This window comes from Epinephelus fuscoguttatus, linkage group LG9 (assembly GCF_011397635.1).
Source record: "Epinephelus fuscoguttatus linkage group LG9, E.fuscoguttatus.final_Chr_v1".
Taxonomy (NCBI): Eukaryota; Metazoa; Chordata; class Actinopteri; order Perciformes; family Serranidae; genus Epinephelus; species Epinephelus fuscoguttatus.
In genome coordinates this window covers 22,610,831-22,630,925 of record NC_064760.1, presented here as the reverse complement: position 1 = coordinate 22,630,925, position 20,095 = coordinate 22,610,831, and the positions used below count along the sequence as shown (strand labels likewise).

Genomic DNA, 20,095 nt, shown 5'->3' with positions numbered 1-20,095 from the left:
AAGCTTATTTTAATGGTAAAAAGAAAAACTCTTCGCCAAACCGGAAGTAAATACAAACACCCGCTGATTCTTTCCTGTGACGTAGCGTTAGCTTCCGATGCTACACGCGGGAAACAGGCGAAGCGGCTCATCACATTGACAGTAAGACATGAAGTTTTCAAATTGTGTTTTATGGCGTGTTTAGAAGCCAATTTTGAGATATTATTGAGTTACATACGAGTATAAATCACCTACGTGCTTTATTTGGAGCTATTTCCGGTGTAAAAAGTAATACTGAGTATCACTAGATTTCATTACACCGGCCTAGCTCTGCTGATGCGCTCGATTTAATGTATGGTGTGTCTTAACTGGGGCGGTGCCGTAGCGCGTGTCGTCTGTTAAAGTGAGGGCTATTCGAACGCAGTGCAACGACGGTTTATAAAAGAAGCCCACCCTAAGCAGTTTAAGTTAGCATAGCTATTGTCAGTGGCGCAGCACGGATATTATTTATCGTTTTTATCAAAAAACAGTTCGACCAAATAGTTGAACTGTTACCGACCGCAACTAACCGATTTATGTAAGATGTAAATAGTTATTTAAATGTTCGTAAAACTCTATCCAACTGCTAGCTAACAGCCAACTGTTAGCTGTGCTGTTGTAAACTGCTAACGCTAGCTAACAACTCTAATGTGACTCGGTGATTTAAACAGAGAGCACAGTAACGCTAGCTAGCATCAGTCTGAGATAAGAATATCATAAAGTAAACTTGCGTGTAACTGGGTTGTAGTAATATTTTAGTATTTATACCATTACAGGACGGCAGGGTTTTCCTCTCTCTTTTCAGTGTTTTCATCCACATCTAGGAGAATAGGGACTTTATGCCTTCATCTGAAAATACATTGTACCAGCCCTGTGGATGTTTGGTACTATTTTATGCATTTTCTTGTGTCTGCAGAGCATCAGTCGTCGCCTGTAGCTGAGATGGGAGACACACTGGAGTTCAACGAGATTTACCAGGAGGTGAAAGGCTCCTGGGTCAGTATCCTCATCAACCACCCCTGCTCTATAAACTGATGTGTAGAGAGGAAGCATGCTGAAAGGCAGCCCAGAATACAGTCAATACACAGGCTGATGTATGTACTTGATAAAGTTAAGATACAGGCCCTGCAGTATTTTGTATATAGGGTTGCAGCGATAGGCTGGTTTCAGTATATACCGTGACGTAAATGTTGGTGGTTATTACACCATGTTCATTTGCTTATCTACGATAGTGGGGAAGAAAAGGCATCTGAATGGAGAGTGTCCCCTTTATTGTAGATATTTTTAAGGGGGAGACTTGACACATACTTCTATTAACAAAATGGTTTCGGGTTTCCATTATGGCAAAAAACATCTGATCAACCAAAAAATAATCCATCCATTTCATTCCATTAGGGTCATTCTGACCTTTTTATTAAATAAAATCTATAATACTGTGTCATTGAGACGGTAATTGTACCCTGAAAATCTCCTACCTGCAACCCTAGTATATATATAATAATATATATAATATATATATTTTATAATGTTTGTTCATTTGTAATGCTAAAGTGTGTGTCCTGAAAGAGCTGTGAAATTGGTAACTTTAATTAAAGTAACTTTTTGTCATTTGCTGAAATGTAACCATATCAGTACAGTATTACACGAGACACATGATCTATAAGAAAACGTCCTGTTTCTCTGCCTCTTCATCGTGCTTTTAATGGTATTTGCAAGAATCCACAGCACACGGACGAAATCAGCCGTTCAAAGCCGAGGAGTCTGTTACACAGCTGCCAGTCATGTCAATCACGCTGTAAACTGTGATCAAACTGTCAAACTAAGCAGCCCTGATCAAATACGAGTCAAGATTCTGTTACTGCATTGCCTGTTTCTCACCGAAAATGTTTTCAGAAACATAGTTTAGTGTACTGTTTAGCTGTAACAAAACACAGCGTACTGGCCAGAGCAAACTTTCTAATTTTACAGCTAAACAGCACATTAAAACATGTTTCTGAAAACATTCGAGGTCAGGAAAGGCAAACGGTAAGAGAATGTTGATTCATATTTGATCAGTGGTGCCTTTGAGGGTTAAACCGCAGTTCACAAGCAGTGGCTGATATGATCGACAGCTGTGTTTAAGACTCCTTGGCTTTCCTTAAGCAGCGGTAGATTCTTGCAAATACCTTTAGAAGTCCTACAGTGAGGCAGAGGAGCACAATTTTCACACATTATCTATCTCATGTATTACTGTAAGGATAAAGTGACAGTTTCAATAAATATGTAAAATAATATATATATATATATTTTATTATTTTTTTTTTTTTATAAAAGTTACCGACTACAACTTGAAAGACAGTCTGCCAACTGTATAAAGGGCATGGGTCTGAAAAAGTAATCTGCTTTGTATTTACTGACACTTGTACAAAATAATTAATACAGACTCAGTTATAAATATATCAGTGCATCTCAGTTTTAAAATTGAGCAATAAGGCACAAGAGGCTGTGGTTTACAGTGATTTCAAACGGCTACAGGACGTTGTAAGGTATGATGCACTGTAAACTCAAGTGGCTTATTGCTTTTATGAAAGGGTTACTACATAAACCTGGCAATGATCCATAAAACGAACACACAGCAAGAAAAAAAAATGCAATTTGTTGCTAACAAATCACTCCTGTGCTGAGCAACTGAGCTATACTGTCACAAAAATGATACTGCTCGCAATTGACAACATATCTAGAAAGAAGTGAGCATAACAGGCCACAAATAAAAACATGCAAGCTAGTTAAAGTTACACTACAGCTTTAGATGGAGATATAAAGCTGGTGGATTGGGTGGCAGCAATGACAGGTATTTCTCCAACGAAGTGCAACAGGGCACAGTCGGTTCCCTAGCTGCTCAAACATAAATCCTTCTAGGCTTTGGGCTTCAGTTGGTGGTTGCCCTCTTCACCTCTGTGTCCCATATGACAATATGTGACTAATTGGCACAGTAATACTAAAATTTTAATGTGGCCACAGCTGTGTTTTTATAGAGTATTTTACAATGGCTTCAAATGCAACTCGTCCAATCATAATTAAAGACTGGAACCAAGCGTTCTATAATTGATTTGATCATTTTTGTCAATTGACTAATCAAAGTCTTTTCAGCTCATAAACAAACTTTCTGCGGGACTTTAAATCCCAGCATTTTAACACAAGTCCTGTTTCTGTTTGTGTCTCTGTCTCTTGCCTTTGTTGCTGCAGAACGACGGGCGGCTACGTTTCAGCAAGCAAAATGTGGTTTACAAGAGCAGCAAGACGGGGAAGGTGGACAGCATCCCGGCTGGTGAGCTCAACCTGGCCCAGTGGAGACGAGTGTGTTTAGGTCACGGCATCAAGCTGGGCACCAGCACAGGACACGTCTACAAATATGACGGCTTCAGGGACACGGTGAGTGTGTGTTTATAAAGCAATGCTTTTACAGTTAGGTAAGTTTAGAAGGCAGATCAGGCTCTCATGCTTCTGCATGATGCGGTCATTATTTTTGCTTTTGGGATACCTAAACAGACTCTAAATCCTTCTCCCTGGTTGGATTTTTCTGTTTCTGGGAAATATTTGTTACTCTACTCAGAAGAGAACAAGGCAACAGTGGAATATTACAGTCTGTTTTTTTCAACTCTGTGTTTATAACAAGAGGGTAACACAAGCAAGGGGACCGCCGATAAACAACTTCCATCCCGTGTCTGACATTTCCATGGAAAAACGCTACCATCTTGCGAAAAGGCCACCACTAGAGTGTGTGTGCGCGCGCGCGTGTGTGTGTTGCTATCAAAAGTATGTGAATGATTCGTCTCCTTTCTCCAAAGCTCCTAATGGGATTAATGAGGGAAACCAACGCTAGCATGTGTGTTCCATAAACAGTGTAATCATCGGCTCATGTGAGTCAGTGTTTATATCAATCCACTGAAACAATTTGGCTCAGAAGACTGACATGAAAAAAAAATTGTGGTCGTGTTTGTTTTTTATCACCCAATTTTTTTCATTCCCCCGCTGCTCCGAGTGCATGGGGAATGTCAGCACTCAAGTGAAAAACTGGAACAGAGAAGCGGGTATAACCTGGAGTCTGTGGCTGCGAGCGGTGGCGTCTCCTGGGGTTAATCAGCGTACTTTTTTGGAGATGGATCCTCTCGTCCCCGGAGCGCAGGGTGTGATGTCATTGTTTATTATCCCACAGCCAGTGTCAGTAATCGGGAGTTGGCTGGAGGTTTAGCCGCTGGCGAGCTGTACAGGAGCTGCGATGCATCTGTCCTTGTGAAGTGTCCTTGAGCAACGACTCTCTGCCAAAGAGGCTGTTATGTAGCTGACCTGTAATTGTCTACTTGAGGATCAGGGAATGTAGAGGAATGTCCATCTCTTGTTTGTGTCGCTTATACGTGTAGATTGTTACTGGCCCAAGATAGCATCCTTAACATCAAGAGTGTGGCACTGAATGTACGCAACTGATATTGGATATAGAGCAGAAACAGACGATTACTTGAGTATTCAATTCTCTGAAAATAATCAACATCCATTTTACATAATAAATTATCTATTCACGTCACTTACCATGGAAAAAAATGCTCAATAATGTCTATTTTGGCCTCTCAAACATGAGTATCTGCTGTTGACAAATCAAGACATCACCTTGAGCTTTTGAAAACAACAAATTAAAAGTTTTTGTGCAGGGCTGGGAATCAAACTGCAATATTTTTGGGTTACAGGACAAATTGTGTCAACTACCAAAAATTAGATTAAAATGTCTGGTCAGATTCATAGTCTGTATGTTATTTAGGCAAAGCTCTTAAACAGCTGCTTGTCTGTACACAGCATTTAACATTTTAGGTGTCTCACTCATTTTGTTAAGTGAATAAAAGAGTTTTGTAGTAAAGCTTTTTTAATATTCCTCACAGTAAGGTATACAAGGTCCCCACAGTCATGGGAAACGGGGAAAAGTCAGTGACTTTCTCAGTCTCTTTTTCCAGGCCTGGGAAAGTCACGTAATTAGTAAAATCCTTAAAGGCTTTGGAGAAGTCATGTAATTTGAGTGTAGTGTAGTTTATCTGCAGATACATGTATAGAAAGTACAGGAAAAAATAAATTAAAATTCAAAACATTGTGCAGGAGATGCTAGAAACTAAAAATGGGTTATGAAGATATCTATCCTATTAAATAACAACAGTCATACAAAAGAAGAAAAAGATAGACGGACACAAAAGATGCAAAAGATTTGTTGTGACCGATAAAATTAAGTAATTACAGCAAGCTAGAATTATGTCTGAATTTGAGTTTGAATCGGATATGTTCGACAAACAGAAAAATAAAGTTGTGACAGTGTGATTTAACATGTAGGGTCATGAATCCCAAAGTTTGCCAACCTATGCCATGCCCCAGTACTTAAATTGTCCTGCAGTTTTGAAATATCTGCAGTAGTTCAGATAGTTCACATCTTTATTTGGTTAGTGAGTTTTGGTCATGATTCTCAGATTTTGATCCATTAGATCCAATAAAAAAAGTCTTGAAGAGCCTGATCATGAAATTATTTTATGCCGTCCATGTGTGCAAGGAGGCAAGAAGAAGCTGACTGGTTCAGTGGGCCTTAAAAGGCGGGAGCAGGAACGTTTTATCAAGTTTTTGTGATGCATCTGTAGTGTTTCAACAAACGAAATGTTGAAGGTTGTAAAGAGACCGTGGTTGAAAAATGTTGTAATAAAAGACAGACGGTTATGTTGGGTAAGACTGTGTGCATTTGGGTCTGTGGTGGGTAGTGGGGGGTCTGTGTTTATTATGATTAAATGAGCTGAGCAACAACAAATCTGCCAAAACTGTAATGAGGAGTAGAGAAACACTCAACAGCAGGCCTGATGAGGACACTGGGAATGAACACACACACACACACACACACACACGTATATATACACACACACACATTCACACGTGGACACAAACAGGCCACCTCTGCACAAACTCTTGATTTTTTTTTTTTTATTATTATGCATTTACACATCTGCTCACACATGCTCTCCTATCTAAACAATGCCTTAATCCAGGCTAACAAATGCGCTGATGAACACACACACACACACACACACACACACACACACACACACACACACACACACACAGGCTCTCTGGGCTCTAATTGGCTGTAATAACCTTATGGACAGGCAGATATCCAGGTGCGTAAACTCTGTTTCCCACAGTCTCTACCCTGCACACACTCGCACACCACAATCACTTCCACATGTGTGTGTACTACGAGGACAGCGTGTGTGATTGAGCATGTGTTTGTCGCTGTGTGTGACTGTGTGTGTGTCCTTTCCAGTTGTAAGCGGGCCTGCAGGATAAATAAACAGGCTGATTGTCAGCGGTGGTGTGGAGGGGAGGAAGACAGAGAGGGCAGATGGATTACATTCACCTCCAGTGTTCCCAAGAGGCCTCAGCGGCGGGCGCGGTTATAATTGCGTCGTGATTAATTAGCCCTCTGTCCCCTCAGCCTTTTTAGAGGGTGTTTTTCTAAGCTTTGACCCATGCGATGCCAGTGTGTTAGTGCCTCACTTACATGAAGCCGCTTTCTTCTTCATTTATTTGCTCTGATTTTCATCACTTCCTCTCCTGTCAACTTGGTTTTATGCTTTACCCTTTGTCTCCTCACCTCTCTGATCCCCTTCTCATCCTTTGAACATCAGGACTTGGAGAAGATCTCAGAGTTTTTCAAGGCAAACTACAAGGTGGAGCTCGAGGAGAAGGACATGTGTGTGAAGGGGTGGAACTGGGGAACAGCCAAATTCTCAGGTACAAATACACACAACCAGAATGTCCTCACCAGCAGGCTACTGCAGATTAGTTCAGGCTAGTCCCGCAACTAATAATTTTTTTCATTGACGATTAATCTGGCATTAATTTTCTCAATTAATCAATTGCTGTTTGGTCTATAAAATGTTGATCAGTGTTTCCCAAAGCCAGAAGATGACGTCCACAAATGTACACAAGCCAAGGACATTTAGTGTACAGCCATAGAGGAGTAAAGAAACCAAAAAATATTCACATTTAAGAGGCTGGAAACTGAATTCTCAAACCAATTAATTGATTACAAAATTAGTTGATGATGAATTTCATAGTTGACAAATAATCAGTGAATCACTACAGCTCTAGTTTTGGCACAGGGATTCTGTATTCATGTGTAGTCAATCACTTTCGTTATCAATTATTCTGCAGATTTCTCAATTAATGTTGTTTATTTAATGTAATTAAAAACCACAAAAATGCAACCAGCAGTTCAACTCTGTGTCTAAAAATAAACAATTATAATTAACAGGAATGGTGTAAAGATGAGTTTATTCTTTTGACATGTATTTGTAATAATCCAAATTATCTGTAAAGAACATACCAAACCTGAAAATATAGAGAACTTTTAAAATCTTTACACTGTGCTGACCTGGTGCTTATTTCACCCTTATCAACTGAAATGTTCTGCAATAATAACACCTAATGAAACAGATTTAAGAAATTAGCTGTTTTCCTTCCACTGCAGGGCCGCTGTTATCATTTGATGTAAATGACAGTACAGCGTTCGAGATCCCACTGTCCAACGTGTCCCAGTGCGCCACGGGGAAGAACGAAGTCACTCTGGAGTTTCACCAGAATGATGACACTGAAGTCTCCCTCATGGAGGTCCGATTCTACGTTCCGCCCAGCCAGTCTGATGAACGACAAGACCCTGTAGAGGTGAGGATTTTAGTACATTTTAATCACAGCACAGCACACACCCACACGGACCAAACAGTGATGATTATGTCAACGAAGGTAACTGCACAGAGATGCAGTTTGTAAAGTGGAAAATTCTGCTACAACGTCCTTCATATTTCTTGTGTATAAAACCATTCTGACACCCAAAAAAATGCTTCTGCTCCCCTCATTTTATTTATAACATAGTAATTAATATGTGTATTCATACAAAACTGAAAATCAAAAAGTAGATAGTCTCTCTGTTAGTAACGGCAAATTAAGACACACACAAACAGGTAAGCACCAGCCACTGTGGTTTGCCATGGCAGAGATATGCACACTAAACTGTAGCTTAACTAAGGCATATAGCCTTTTGAGGCTTTTTTTTTAAATATGTGTTGATAATAATGTTAATACTCTGTGTTTTTTTTTACAGGCTTTTGCCCAGAATGTGTTGTCTAAGGCTGATGTGATCCAGGCCACAGGAGACGCTGTGTGTATCTTCAAAGAGCTGCAGTGTCTTACACCCAGAGGAAGGTAGAAAATCAAAACAGTCACTCTCAGATTCCCTCATTTATGTTATTTTACCAGTTGTAAACAGTGGCTGATTACTCAGAGCACTATGCAGTTTTATTCATTAATGCAGTGTTGGCATGAGAAGCCACACTGGTATTTAGATGTCCAAACATGACTGGATTAGTCCTCAACTCTGTCACCTGCAGTACCTTGGTTACACCATAGTTAAGACTTTAGTTCAACTGCTCTCTTATTCCTCTTTTTTCCTCACTCAGATACGACATCCGTATCTACCCGACTTTCCTTCACCTTCACGGTAAGACCTTTGATTACAAGATCCCCTACACGACTGTCCTGCGTCTGTTCCTGCTGCCTCACAAGGATCAGAGGCAGATGTTCTTTGTGGTGAGTGGACTTCTGTACCTTTTAGTGTAAGCATTTTTTCCTCTTACTGTTTCTCTTGGTCCTTCTCACACTTGTTCTCCCTGTTTAATGTTGTCATCATAGATCAGCCTGGATCCTCCCATCAAGCAGGGTCAGACGCGTTATCACTTTCTCATCCTGCTGTTTTCCAAGGAGGAGGACATCAACCTCACCCTAAACATGAACGAGTGAGTGTGTGACAGTGGAGGACACCATGAATTTATGGGCAGCATGTGTGTTAGGGAGTTTGTGTAAAAGACCTGTTAATTGATAATGCAAGACCCCTCTTCCCTAATAATGCAAGCTCACTTTTTGATGTTGTAAAACAAGTGTCCACTAGAGGGAATTAAAGGACTGGAGGAGTCACCTTCATATGTTTACAGTAGCACCAGCTGTTCTTTGCATTGTTCTTATAAATTCAGAAAGCTGTCTCATCTGTTTAATTTCATCATAAGAGACCTGTCTTTCCGCTATGTCTAACAGGGAGGACGTTGAGCGCCGTTTTGAGGGCAAACTCAGTAAAAACATGTCAGGGTCTCTGTACGAGATGGTCAGCAGGGTGATGAAGGCCCTGGTCAACCGCAAGATCACCGTGCCTGGAAACTTCCAGGGGTAAGCACCTTATAGACCCTTTCAGAACACATTTTCTAACATACTTGAGAAGATCCTGTTAAACGTGCCTCGTTCTTCTGCAGTCATTCTGGAGCTCAGTGCATCACCTGCTCCTACAAAGCGTCCTCAGGCCTCCTCTATCCCCTGGAGAGGGGCTTCATCTATGTCCACAAACCCCCCGTGCACCTGCGCTTTGAGGAGATCTCTTGCGTCAACTTCGCCAGAGGTACCACCACAACTCGATCCTTTGACTTTGAGATTGAGACCAAGCAGGGAAATCAGTACACCTTCAGCAGCATCGAGAGGTGAGGACACTACACACAGAAACATATAACCGCCTGTTGGGAGTTTTTCTGGTCATGAATCTGTAATAAACATTGTGTTTGGTTAACACCTATTCACACTTTTAAAGTTTAGAGTGTGTAGGGGCTTAGAACATTACACATGTTGTTGCAGCAATTTTTTTGATACCATTTGTTACACGGTTTTAGTGCTAATTTAAAGCACTTTAAACCACTTGAGAATAGATAAAAAATTGTGTTAATATCCCTCCAAAAAACCACATTAAACTCCAAAAACTCAGGGAACATCATAGAAAAATCCATGCTGAGATTTTGAAGATTGTGATTTGGAGATTTGTGTAAGAATTGCAATTTTCTGTGATTGGATGGTGAGCACTTATGTTGTGGAAACTGCTCAGAAACCCCCTTATTGTTACGAGACCTATAAAAGCCTTACATCCTCTGAGTGCTCCAGGTCTTTAGTTTGTGGTTGTTATGGGGGAAAACATCATCACACATGAATACAGTTGGGCTCATTGAATCCACAAGAGTCTCAGCTTTCCAGTCATACTCAATTTGTGCAATTCCAAGACTGTTTAGAAACCCCTCTATGCAAAAATGATAAAATACAGTAGGTGAAAGTAACACGTTAGTACTGCATGAGAATAATGTCATGCTTTAAAGTGGGCATGTCTGTAAAGGGGACACTTGTGGGTACCCATAGAAGCGAGTTTCATTCGGATGTCTTGAAGTGAGAGATCAGGGGACCCCTGTGAAAGTAGCCATGACAGTTTTCCCTCGCTAGAATTTAGCCTATGCCTTGAGCGTTATTTAACCCTCTTCCTGACAAGCTAGCATGACAAAGTTGTTACCATTGGATCTTATAGTTTCATAAGATGCCAGAATCGTCAGCTCGCTACAGCCTCTGAGAGACAATAATGTCGGCAGAGGATTCCAGCCCTTGCACAAACGTTTAAAAAGAAAGTAAACATTAGAACGGAAATTTAGTGTATTGATATATTTGAAAAATACTTAAAGTTGCATCCATTGTTACTGAGATAAATGTGGCAACTCATCATGATGTAAATGTCAGATCATATCATCCAGCCCTGAACCTATCGACTGAATTTCATCCAAAATAACCCCAGTCTTTCTCTTTACCTTTCAGAGAAGAGTACGGAAAACTGTTCGACTTCGTTAATGCCAAGAAACTCAACATCAAGAATAGAGGATTCAAAGAGGTAACTCATTTGTTATTGTAAGCAAATTATGTATACAAGTTTTGTCAGACTTCCATCTCAGATATTGATGCTTGTTGCCCTTCTCCTGTGTGTCTGTCCTTGTACCCCTGTAGAAGAAGGTGGGTATGGTCACGGGCGTCACGTGTGAACTATGCACTTGATTTTTATCGGTGTGGAGTGATTTCTGCTTGCATGGCGTGCTGCTGCGTGTGTGTGTGTGTTACTGAGGATTGTTTCCTATAATCTTGATTTTGGCGAGATGTTACCAATACAATTGCTGTTGGACCTGATGAATCCTGAGTGATTTACGACTAATCATGGGACATGGGGGTGAAGGAGTGTGTGACTCTGATAACTAAGTGAGTGTGTGTGTGTGCGTTTGCATCGTGCTGACTAATGTGTGGCCCGGGGGCTTTTGGTGTGCTTTAACACTCGACACGGCTGTCGGCATGACCGCTGCCTGACATCGGCAGTGCTGATTGGATTAATGCCGTCACAAACAAGTTCCCGGTCTGTCTGACAACACAGTCGAACGTGGTTCCTCTGGTAACGAGGCCATCTGTTGCCATGGTGACAGGGTCAGCCGAGTAGGTCAATAAAAATGAATGGGCCTGCTCTCCATTTCCTGCTGGTGTTTTAATATGAGCCTCCTGGCTTGTCGTCAGTCTGTTCTCTGGCAGACACAGATATTGATGCATGGAGATGGGAAGGATTGTGTGGGAGGAGAAGGAAACTGTTTGGTTTTGGTCTAAGATAACATTACAATACAGTGGCACTATGCTTTTCCATCTGCTAACAGACAAGGCTGTGGTGTAAAATCCTTCCTTTCATTTTTGAGTGACATCTTTTGTGAAAGAAACTTGGCTCAAATAAAAAGGAACAAGTAGCCTTGTGAAGAAATTTAGAGGCTACAATATTCTGACAGCCAAATCTGATAATCGTACACCTACTCATGAACATCAGATGTCATTCATAAGGTAGCTATTTGTAATTTACTAGAAGGTAAAGCAGTTGAGAGAGTTTGCTGAGTCGGACTTGGGACACTCCAACAAGCGAGCATCACGACAAACAGTAAGAGAGATGTAGGTTAAGAATTTGAAAATGGCTTAAACATGAGGCCCAATGTTTGTAAAGCTTTAAATCCATGAAATCCAACCCAGCATGGTGTGTTATTTTATTTTATTTTAATAATTGGTAAATCATTTAGTCAGTCAAAGGAAGTAGGTTACAGCATTGCAGAATGCCCCCTGAAAGTCTGCGATTCAAATCATCAGTCGGAAACTCCTCAGTGGGGAATCTACGTCCACTGGCCATTTTCAGTGGAGATTATTCAAGTCAAGCAGTCATTTTTTTTCCAGTGTGCCTCTGGAGATTTTTTAGTCCCCAGATCTAGCTACAGAGTGAGCGCTCCTTACTTTCATGCTGCTCTCTGGGTCAACAGCTGCAGACGTAGACCCAGAGTGTGTCTTAGTAGGACGGAGGCAGCTGCCCAGGGGGAAGAGAGGCTTTACCTGGTCACATTCAAAATAATGTTATCTTCTGCCTTCTGCTTATTCATTCATTTTCCGTCACAGTTAATCCTGGTACAGTGTTGCAGGGGGCTGGAGCCTATCCCAGCTGACATTGGGTTAGAGGCGGGATAAACCCAGGACAGGCCGCCAGACTATTACAGGCCTGACATCTAGAGACAGACAACCATTCACACTCAGGTTCACACCTACCAACGTAAATTGAGGTCTTTGGACTGTGGGAGGAAGCTAGAGAATCAATTGAAATCTGGAGAAAACCCATGCTGACACAGGGAGAACATGAAAACTACACACAGACGGGCTCCAGCGGGATGACTGGTTCAACACAGAACCATCTTGCTATGAAACGACAGTGCTTAGTACCTTTTGCCTTTTGCTTAGAGGTGGTGAATTTACAGCTCACAGCAACTTGATGTGCCACAGTCTAGTATCGTTAGCATAGATAGCACTAGGGCTGCCACGATTAGTCGACTAATCAATGACTAATCGATTATTAAAATAATCAGTGACTATTTTAGTAGTCGACTAATCGGTTTGAGTCATTTTTCATAGAAAAGCACTATAAAAGTTCCCCAAAATACTCTTACTGCGGCTTCTTACGTTCAGATATTGGCATCTTTACACACTCTCCCGTGACAGTGAACTAGCACCCTTTGGCGTGAGTATGAAACAAGACATTAGATGACATAATTTTGGGGTTTGGGAGAGACAGACCGACATTTTTCAACATTTTAACACATTTTTTGATGAAATGATTAGTCGACTAATCGAAGAAATAATCGACAGATTAGTCAACAATGAAAATCGTTAGTGGCAGCCCTAGTTAGCCCGCATGAATTCGTAGGGCAAACTTGGCTTATTTACTATAGCTTGTCACCCTGAACGTCCTGCTGAACCCTGTTCAAACTCTGAAACTATAAATGGAAAAAACGGAATCAATAGTTGAATATTCATTATGAAAAGACAAATCAGATTTGACTGACATCATTTGGAGTCAGGTGCAGCCCCACAGTATCAATAACTGATTAATCGTTCAAGTCCTATGTTAAGTAAAAACCTCAGATCTCTTCTCAAGTTAGCGTTTGCTTATTTCTGTGACTATAAATTCAATTTTTATGGTTTTGGGCTGGTGGTTGGACAAAACAAGCAATTTGAAAATGTACCTTGGCCTCTGTGATATTGTGATCAGCATATTTCAGTATCTTCTTACATTTTATAGACAAAATGATTGATGATCGATTGTTAAAGTAATGGCTTACTGCCCTGAAATTATTTAACTTTTTAAGATGAGCTTTGTCTGACTGCTGCTAAGTCATGAAAGACTCTCCTCTGGCTGTGCTGTATTCTGTGTGTAGTTTCTGACTGTGACCGTGTTTACTTTCAGGGCATGAAGGGTAATATCGATGAGTACAGCGACTCAGACGATGACCAGCACGATGCCTACCTGGAGAGGATGAAGGCCGAGGGCAAGATCAGAGAGGAGGGCAACGACAGTGACGAATCAGATGCAGAAAGCGGTGAGTAAAAATCTCCCTTTGACAAGAGTAAGCAATGCATGTTGAGTTCAGGAGGTTTGATTTTCTGTCTTGTTTCACTCTTTAGATGAGTCGTTTAACCCTGGAGAAGAGGATGATGACATTGCAGAAGAGTAAGTGACTTTATTTTTTTTTAATGAGCATTTGCTTTTAGCCTGTTTACCCTTTGTTTCCATATCAACCTGGCTTCCTTTTCCGAGCTGACCTTCCTGTTCTGTTTCTCCACCTCTGACAATCAGGTACGACAGCAACGCCTCAGCAAGCGACAGCAGCGAAGATGGTGGCGATAGTGAGGAGGAGAGCTCTAAGAAGAAGAAGGTCAAGAAAGCCAAAGTGGTGAAAGAGAAAAAAGAAAGAAAACCACGTAAAGAGGTGAGAGAGCCGTCGGGACGGGGAGGAAACATGACAGAAATACTAGGTCATAAGGGCTAAAAAAAAAAAAAAAAAATCCACAAGATTCAAGCAACTTAACTTACCTTTCAATTTACTCCCTTTACCCTGAACAGAAGAAGCAGAAAGATACCGGCGGCCCCAAGAGGCCGATGAGTGCCTACATGCTGTGGCTCAACTCCAGCCGTGAGCGCATCAAGTCGGAGAACCCAGGCATCTCCATCACAGAGATTTCAAAGAAGGCCGGAGAGATGTGGAGACAACTGGGCAAAGACGAGAAGGAGGTGAGGCAGGAGGAGGAGGAGGATTTACTTTAGCTTTACTCGTCTGCTCTCACAATACTAGATGTGTAATGGTAGGAGTATTAGTTTGCATGAGTGAATGACCAGTGTGTTACAGAGTATGACTGTTAACATAGAATGACAGAAAAGCAAAGATTGATTTTGGTCTACTTGGATTTTGTAATTTTTTTTTTTTTCTCAGTTTTTACAACTTTTTCCTCTGCCTTCCCTGTGACTCACTGTGTCATCAAGATCGTGTCTAACTAAGCCTTTTAAATGGTTTCTTAATGTAATTTAAAAAGGAAAAAGAACCCAATTTCTTTTATTTTTATTTTTATTTATTTATTTTTTTTTCATATTTGTCAGAAGGGAGCTTACGCATATCTCAGGTCAAGTGGAACATGCAGTATGTTTTGGGTTACAAATGTATTCCTGTGCTAATCGATCCCAATATATTTAGTTTTTTAAAGCAATGAAAGAATGATGAAATCAGACTGTTCTAAAGTACAGTATCTCAAAGAGCTACAGCCAGAGACCGTGTGTTGTTTTTCCCTGGGTTGGTTCCCTGTTATTTCCTTCCTCTGAAATAATGGTGAAGAACACCGGGTCCAAATGCCAGGACTTGAGTTTTTATTAAAGCCCAGTTCAGACCAAAGAGTAGTGACAAGAAGAAACCATCCTAGAACATTGCAGAGAAAGTTGCAGCAGTGTGAACTGGCCTGTCGCAGCTTGACTAAGGCCAGCTGATGATGTCACCTGCAGCTCAACTGGTCAAATCGCTGGCTTCACCTGTTTCTACAGCCAGTCAGCTTGTAGTGAAGTCCGCTGGTGAACTCAGAATGACATCACCATTTCATCACTACTACAAATACAACTGTAGCCAGTATGTCACTATCACTATCTTCATTAATAATTCCTTCCATCCTTAATTAATAAGAAGCTACAAATTATATTCAGCCACAAAATAAGCCTGAAAAGCTGGAAGTCAGAGAGGAAGTACAGAGAGTTGTTGCATAGAGATGATACACCGTCGTATCTAGTTGCATTGGTGTGAACTGGCAGGTTGCAGAACATTGCTGAACAGCACATTGCAAGTAGTTGCCTGTTTGAACTCGTTGCACTGTGAATCGTTGGCCTGAACTGGGCTTTACACATCTTAGGTCTAGCTCGGCTAAAAACTCAGAAACATCCAATCAATCATTACCTTTTCGTGTTGTTCACTACAGAGCCTGTGTGTAACTGCTACTGACTGATAACGTTATCTTCACATCATCTGTTCAATCGACTTTACCAGTTTAGATAACAGACACTCATCTGTCCTGCTGTTACTACATAAATGTGAACCAACCACAGACACTGGCCTCGTTGAAGGACTCATGCTTTGCACCTGCTGCAGAATAAATACATGTGGGAAATACTGTAATGGTTACTTGGTGTTACTGTTAGCATTAAAAAAGCATTATTTTGACCTGGCTGGGGTTTGTGTTGGCCTGCAACCCACCAGGCCTCTACATTTCATGAGGAGACACTTAGATTCGATAGTTTCATCACATCAGTGCCACACTGAACTTGTGCTAAGCAGAGCAAGGTTTCAATAAATCCAGTTTTTTATTCATTCAACCAATTATGTTTTATTTATTGCTCTCGTTTACATTTATCTGGTTCTCTGTTTCCTGCAGGAGTGGGAAACAAAGGCAGGAGAGGCAAAGAGGCAGTACGACAAAGCAAAGAAAGAGTACAAAGAGAGCGGTGGAGGAGCAACTTCCACTTCGAAGAAGTAAGGCTTGTTACACACAAACTCACACTTGTTCGTTCTTTCTTTGATACAGTAAGTTTTAAATATATTTAATTTTTTCTCCCCATCATCCACCCCTAAGGGAGAGTAAAAAAGGAGGTAAGAAGGAGGACAAGAAGAGGAAGTCTGCCGGGGGAGACAAGGACAAGGAGCGGGGAGGCAATGACAGCTTTAAGAGTCGAGAGTTCATCGAGACCAGCGAGAGTTCATCAGACTCTGACCACAAGAGCAAGTCCAAGAGGAAGAAGGTAAAGCCAGAGATGATAAACATTATTACAGCAGCATCCTGTATCTGAATCATCCTCTGAATGTGTCTCTGTAATCACCACAACACTCAGACATCACTCGCTGTAGACAGCCAGTCTCCACATATGTGATACACAATTTTGTGTATTTAAAAAACATAGATCAATAGCTGTGAGAATTGGGCAGTTTTATTTTGAATCATGTTTGATGTTGGAGTGAATCTGAACGTCCAAATCAACTAATGTTAGGAGGAGAGAGGATTTTTGTGATTGCGAAGAACAGCTGCAGAAGAGAGGGAAAGGACCAGAGAGGACTTGTGACCAAATTTCACAGAAAATAAAGAGATGCAGGGAAGTTGCAGGTAAGAACTAGAGAGGGAAAGAGTGACAGGGAGCTAAGCATCTCTGCTATTATGTGCCAAATAATTCCCTGTTGTTGTTAGTTGAGCACCCTGTAAAATACATCTCTTATGTGTAATGCAGCTTTCTTTAGGCTGATACTGATATTGCTATTTGGGAGCTGAAGAACTACAATATATATGCAATTCAATGATGTATCAGAGAATAGACATTTTTAATATTGCATTAAGAGAACAGCATCTTTACAGGGATTCATTAAGTTTGATGGGAAATTCTGTTGATATATTAATAACTTCTCAGTGCTCTCTGTTGGGAAAACAGTGTAAAGGAGAGTTTCTAATTTGTCTCAAACATATGTTTTTGCATTTTCCGTTACTTGCCGGCTGAGATATACACAGATACCAGTATATCTTTGACAAACTGATACCTTCATTTTAGCCAAGGAAAATGTCAAAGAAGGAATGGTCATGACGTTAGTGACAGTGTTCGAGAAGACAGATTCTGGTGTTAGTTGTATGAGTGTCAACAGGGTGGGCACCTGCAAATCACGCTATGACCTTATCTTAAAAATCCTTCCACCAGATTACAGACCACACATTACATGATGCTTACTGACAATTTTTATCAAAATATGCACAGTCGGGGCGTCGGTAGTGTAGTGGATAGTGCCGGCGCCCCATGTACAATGGCGATGCCTCGCGGCAGCGGTCGCAGGTTCGACTCCAGCTTGCAACCATTTGCTGCATGTCACCCCCCGCTCTCTCTCTCTCTCCCCCATTTCACTCTATCCTGAACATGAAAGGCAAAAAGCCCAAAAAAATAATCTTAAATATGCATTTTGTAATATAATATAAATATATCATTTCCCCTGGTATTGGTCTCCAAACAGATCATCAGGCTGAGATGCAGCTGCTGGACAGAGACATGATCTGTTTGGAGACCAGTTAAAAGATTAAAGATTAAAAATGTCCATAATCATCACACAATGTGTCTTTTAATCTGGTTGAAGAATTTTTCAGTCAAAGTTAAAACAACAAGTGGGGCGTTGGTGGCTTAGTGGTAGAGCAGGCGCCCCATGTACAAGGCTGTTGCCGCAGCGGCCCGGGTTCAACTCCAGCCTGTGGCCCTTTGCTGCATGTCACTCCCTCTCTCTCTCTCTCCCCCCTTCACGCTTCTCTGTCCTGTCCATTAAAATATCTAAAAAAAAAGTTAAAACAACAAGTGACACCCTGTGGCTTAGTTGGTAGAGCAGGTGTCCCATATACAAAGGCAATGTCCTTGCCGCAGCGGCTGCAGGCTCAATTCCAGCCTGCGACCGCCTACTACGTGCTATCCCCTCTTTCCCCCCTTCATGCTTAGACTGTGCTATCTAATAAAGGAAAAAAGACAGAAAAAAATTAAAACAACAAAAATATGAGTGTAGTGTGATTTGTCGTGCCCGCTCCATTGACTAATAGAAGTGACAACAAACTGTGGCTCCTTGAACGCTGTCACTGACGTCATGACCGTTCTTTCTTTTACATTGTCTTTGCCTCTAGCCTGATCTCAAACTGTCAAATTTTTTCAACTCCTGGCTCAGCCTTGTGAAATGTACTTCTTCCTGTTCAGCTAGATGTTTTCTAACAATACAAGCAGGAGGAATCCTCAAGTAAAAGTTAGTTATACAAGTAAATGAACTGGTAGTTTAAATTTTATGATATTAAAACCTTCGGAGTTGTAGGTCACAGAAATGTGATGGTTATCATGTAGCAGAGGAAACAAAAACCATCTCGTCTTTATTACACATCTCACATGTACTTTTTTAAAATTTTAACCAGGAATCAGAGGAGGAGGAGGAAGAGGCCGTGTCCACACCTGCCAGCTCAGAGGAAGATTCAGACTAAACACACACTGTTTTACCCATCTGACACACACATCAAGGACCAAGCATTTATACTCTCCATGTTGATCTCATATGAACGGACTGACAGACAAATCAACAGATATGAGTTGCATTTGCTTTTCCTGCTACATGTTTTGCTTGAAGAGTACACACTGATGTTGTTGAGATTTGATCAGGTTTTCCCGCCGACAGACAAGTGAAACAGTGACATGGTGTATCACTTTTCCCAGAATTCCTGAAGGGTTTTTTTCATCATCTCACCCACAGGGATGGTTGTAGTTTTATAGCACTGAGGAATTATTAGTTGATTTGATGTGGATGTGACAGAGAGGAGCAGATGCAGAATTGTTTTGTTCTTCTTGTGTAGAGCATTTAACAACATCAGTTAAGTGTTTTTTTTTTTGTGTTTTACCATGTCTTGTTTTCAGGTTTGAATAAATAAATGAACCATTTTTAATAAATCTGCATATTGCTGTTTTTTTTTTTTAACACACAACTTTTGTATCATGGTGCTGGGTGACAGAGACCAGCAGCTTAAATTTACATTGTATTTTCTTATTTTAGTAGGAGATTAACTGCGGCCTGCTTGGAAAAAAAATATTACAAAATGATCTTTTAAAAAAAATCTGAAGTTGTCAGATATGACGGCTGATAACAAAACAGGTAATCCAAGTAATCTGTGAGGTTTTTGGGTGAAACTGACAGCAACTGTGGGCTTACAACAGCCTCATCAAAACTAATAAATAAAACCGGTGAAATCGATTAACTAAAACAAAGAAGATAAACTTAAAGTAACTTTAACTCAGGGTTTACTCAAGTCACATCGCTTCCATCACTCTCCGACTTCATAGGGGTCAAGAGTCAACTCCTGGAATATCAAATCCATCATAACCAATAAAAAATACGCACCTATTCAAGCTATTTACACTAAAATACAGTTTGAAATGTAATCCTGTTAGTTCCATCATTTGTGCATTACAGAGGACTGTAGTAATGACTGTAAGACAATAGGACTGGGCAGTTTCAGGTGGTGTCTTCATCCAGGATCCTTGTGGCCTGAGGGTAGAAGCTCTTCCCAAGCCTCTGAGCGCTGGCCTGGTGCGACTGGTACCTTCTTTCTGACCTCAACAGAGAGAAAAGGCCGTTATCTGGTGGTAATAGTCTTTAATGATTCTCCTGGCCTTACTCTTGCAGGGTCCGGTATAAACATCTTTTGGGCAGGGTAGAGCAGCGTTTACTGTATGTATAACCAAACAAACCAC

At 40.9% G+C, this 20,095-nt stretch overlaps 1 protein-coding gene across 2 annotated transcripts; it reads left to right on the top strand.

The window, feature by feature from the left end:
- The first annotated feature begins 6 nt into the window (after nt 1-6).
- ssrp1a (structure specific recognition protein 1a) lies at nt 7-19,290 on the top strand. 2 transcript variants are annotated; one of them, XM_049586004.1, is made up of 18 exons: nt 7-141; nt 935-1,014; nt 3,244-3,429; nt 6,705-6,810; nt 7,550-7,743; nt 8,180-8,280; nt 8,535-8,664; nt 8,767-8,870; nt 9,166-9,294; nt 9,378-9,599; nt 10,744-10,816; nt 13,730-13,862; nt 13,948-13,993; nt 14,120-14,252; nt 14,387-14,554; nt 16,231-16,328; nt 16,429-16,594; nt 18,769-19,290. In XM_049586004.1, the coding sequence occupies exons 2-18, from the start codon at nt 961-963 to the stop codon at nt 18,832-18,834; spliced, it is 2,109 nt and encodes a 702-aa protein (XP_049441961.1). In that variant the 5' UTR covers nt 7-141; nt 935-960; the 3' UTR covers nt 18,835-19,290. The 2 variants fall into 2 exon arrangements, with proteins under 2 accessions (XP_049441961.1, XP_049441962.1); XM_049586005.1 differs by lacking the exon at nt 7-141 and adding an exon at nt 498-556.
- The last annotated feature ends 805 nt before the right edge of the window (nt 19,291-20,095 follow it).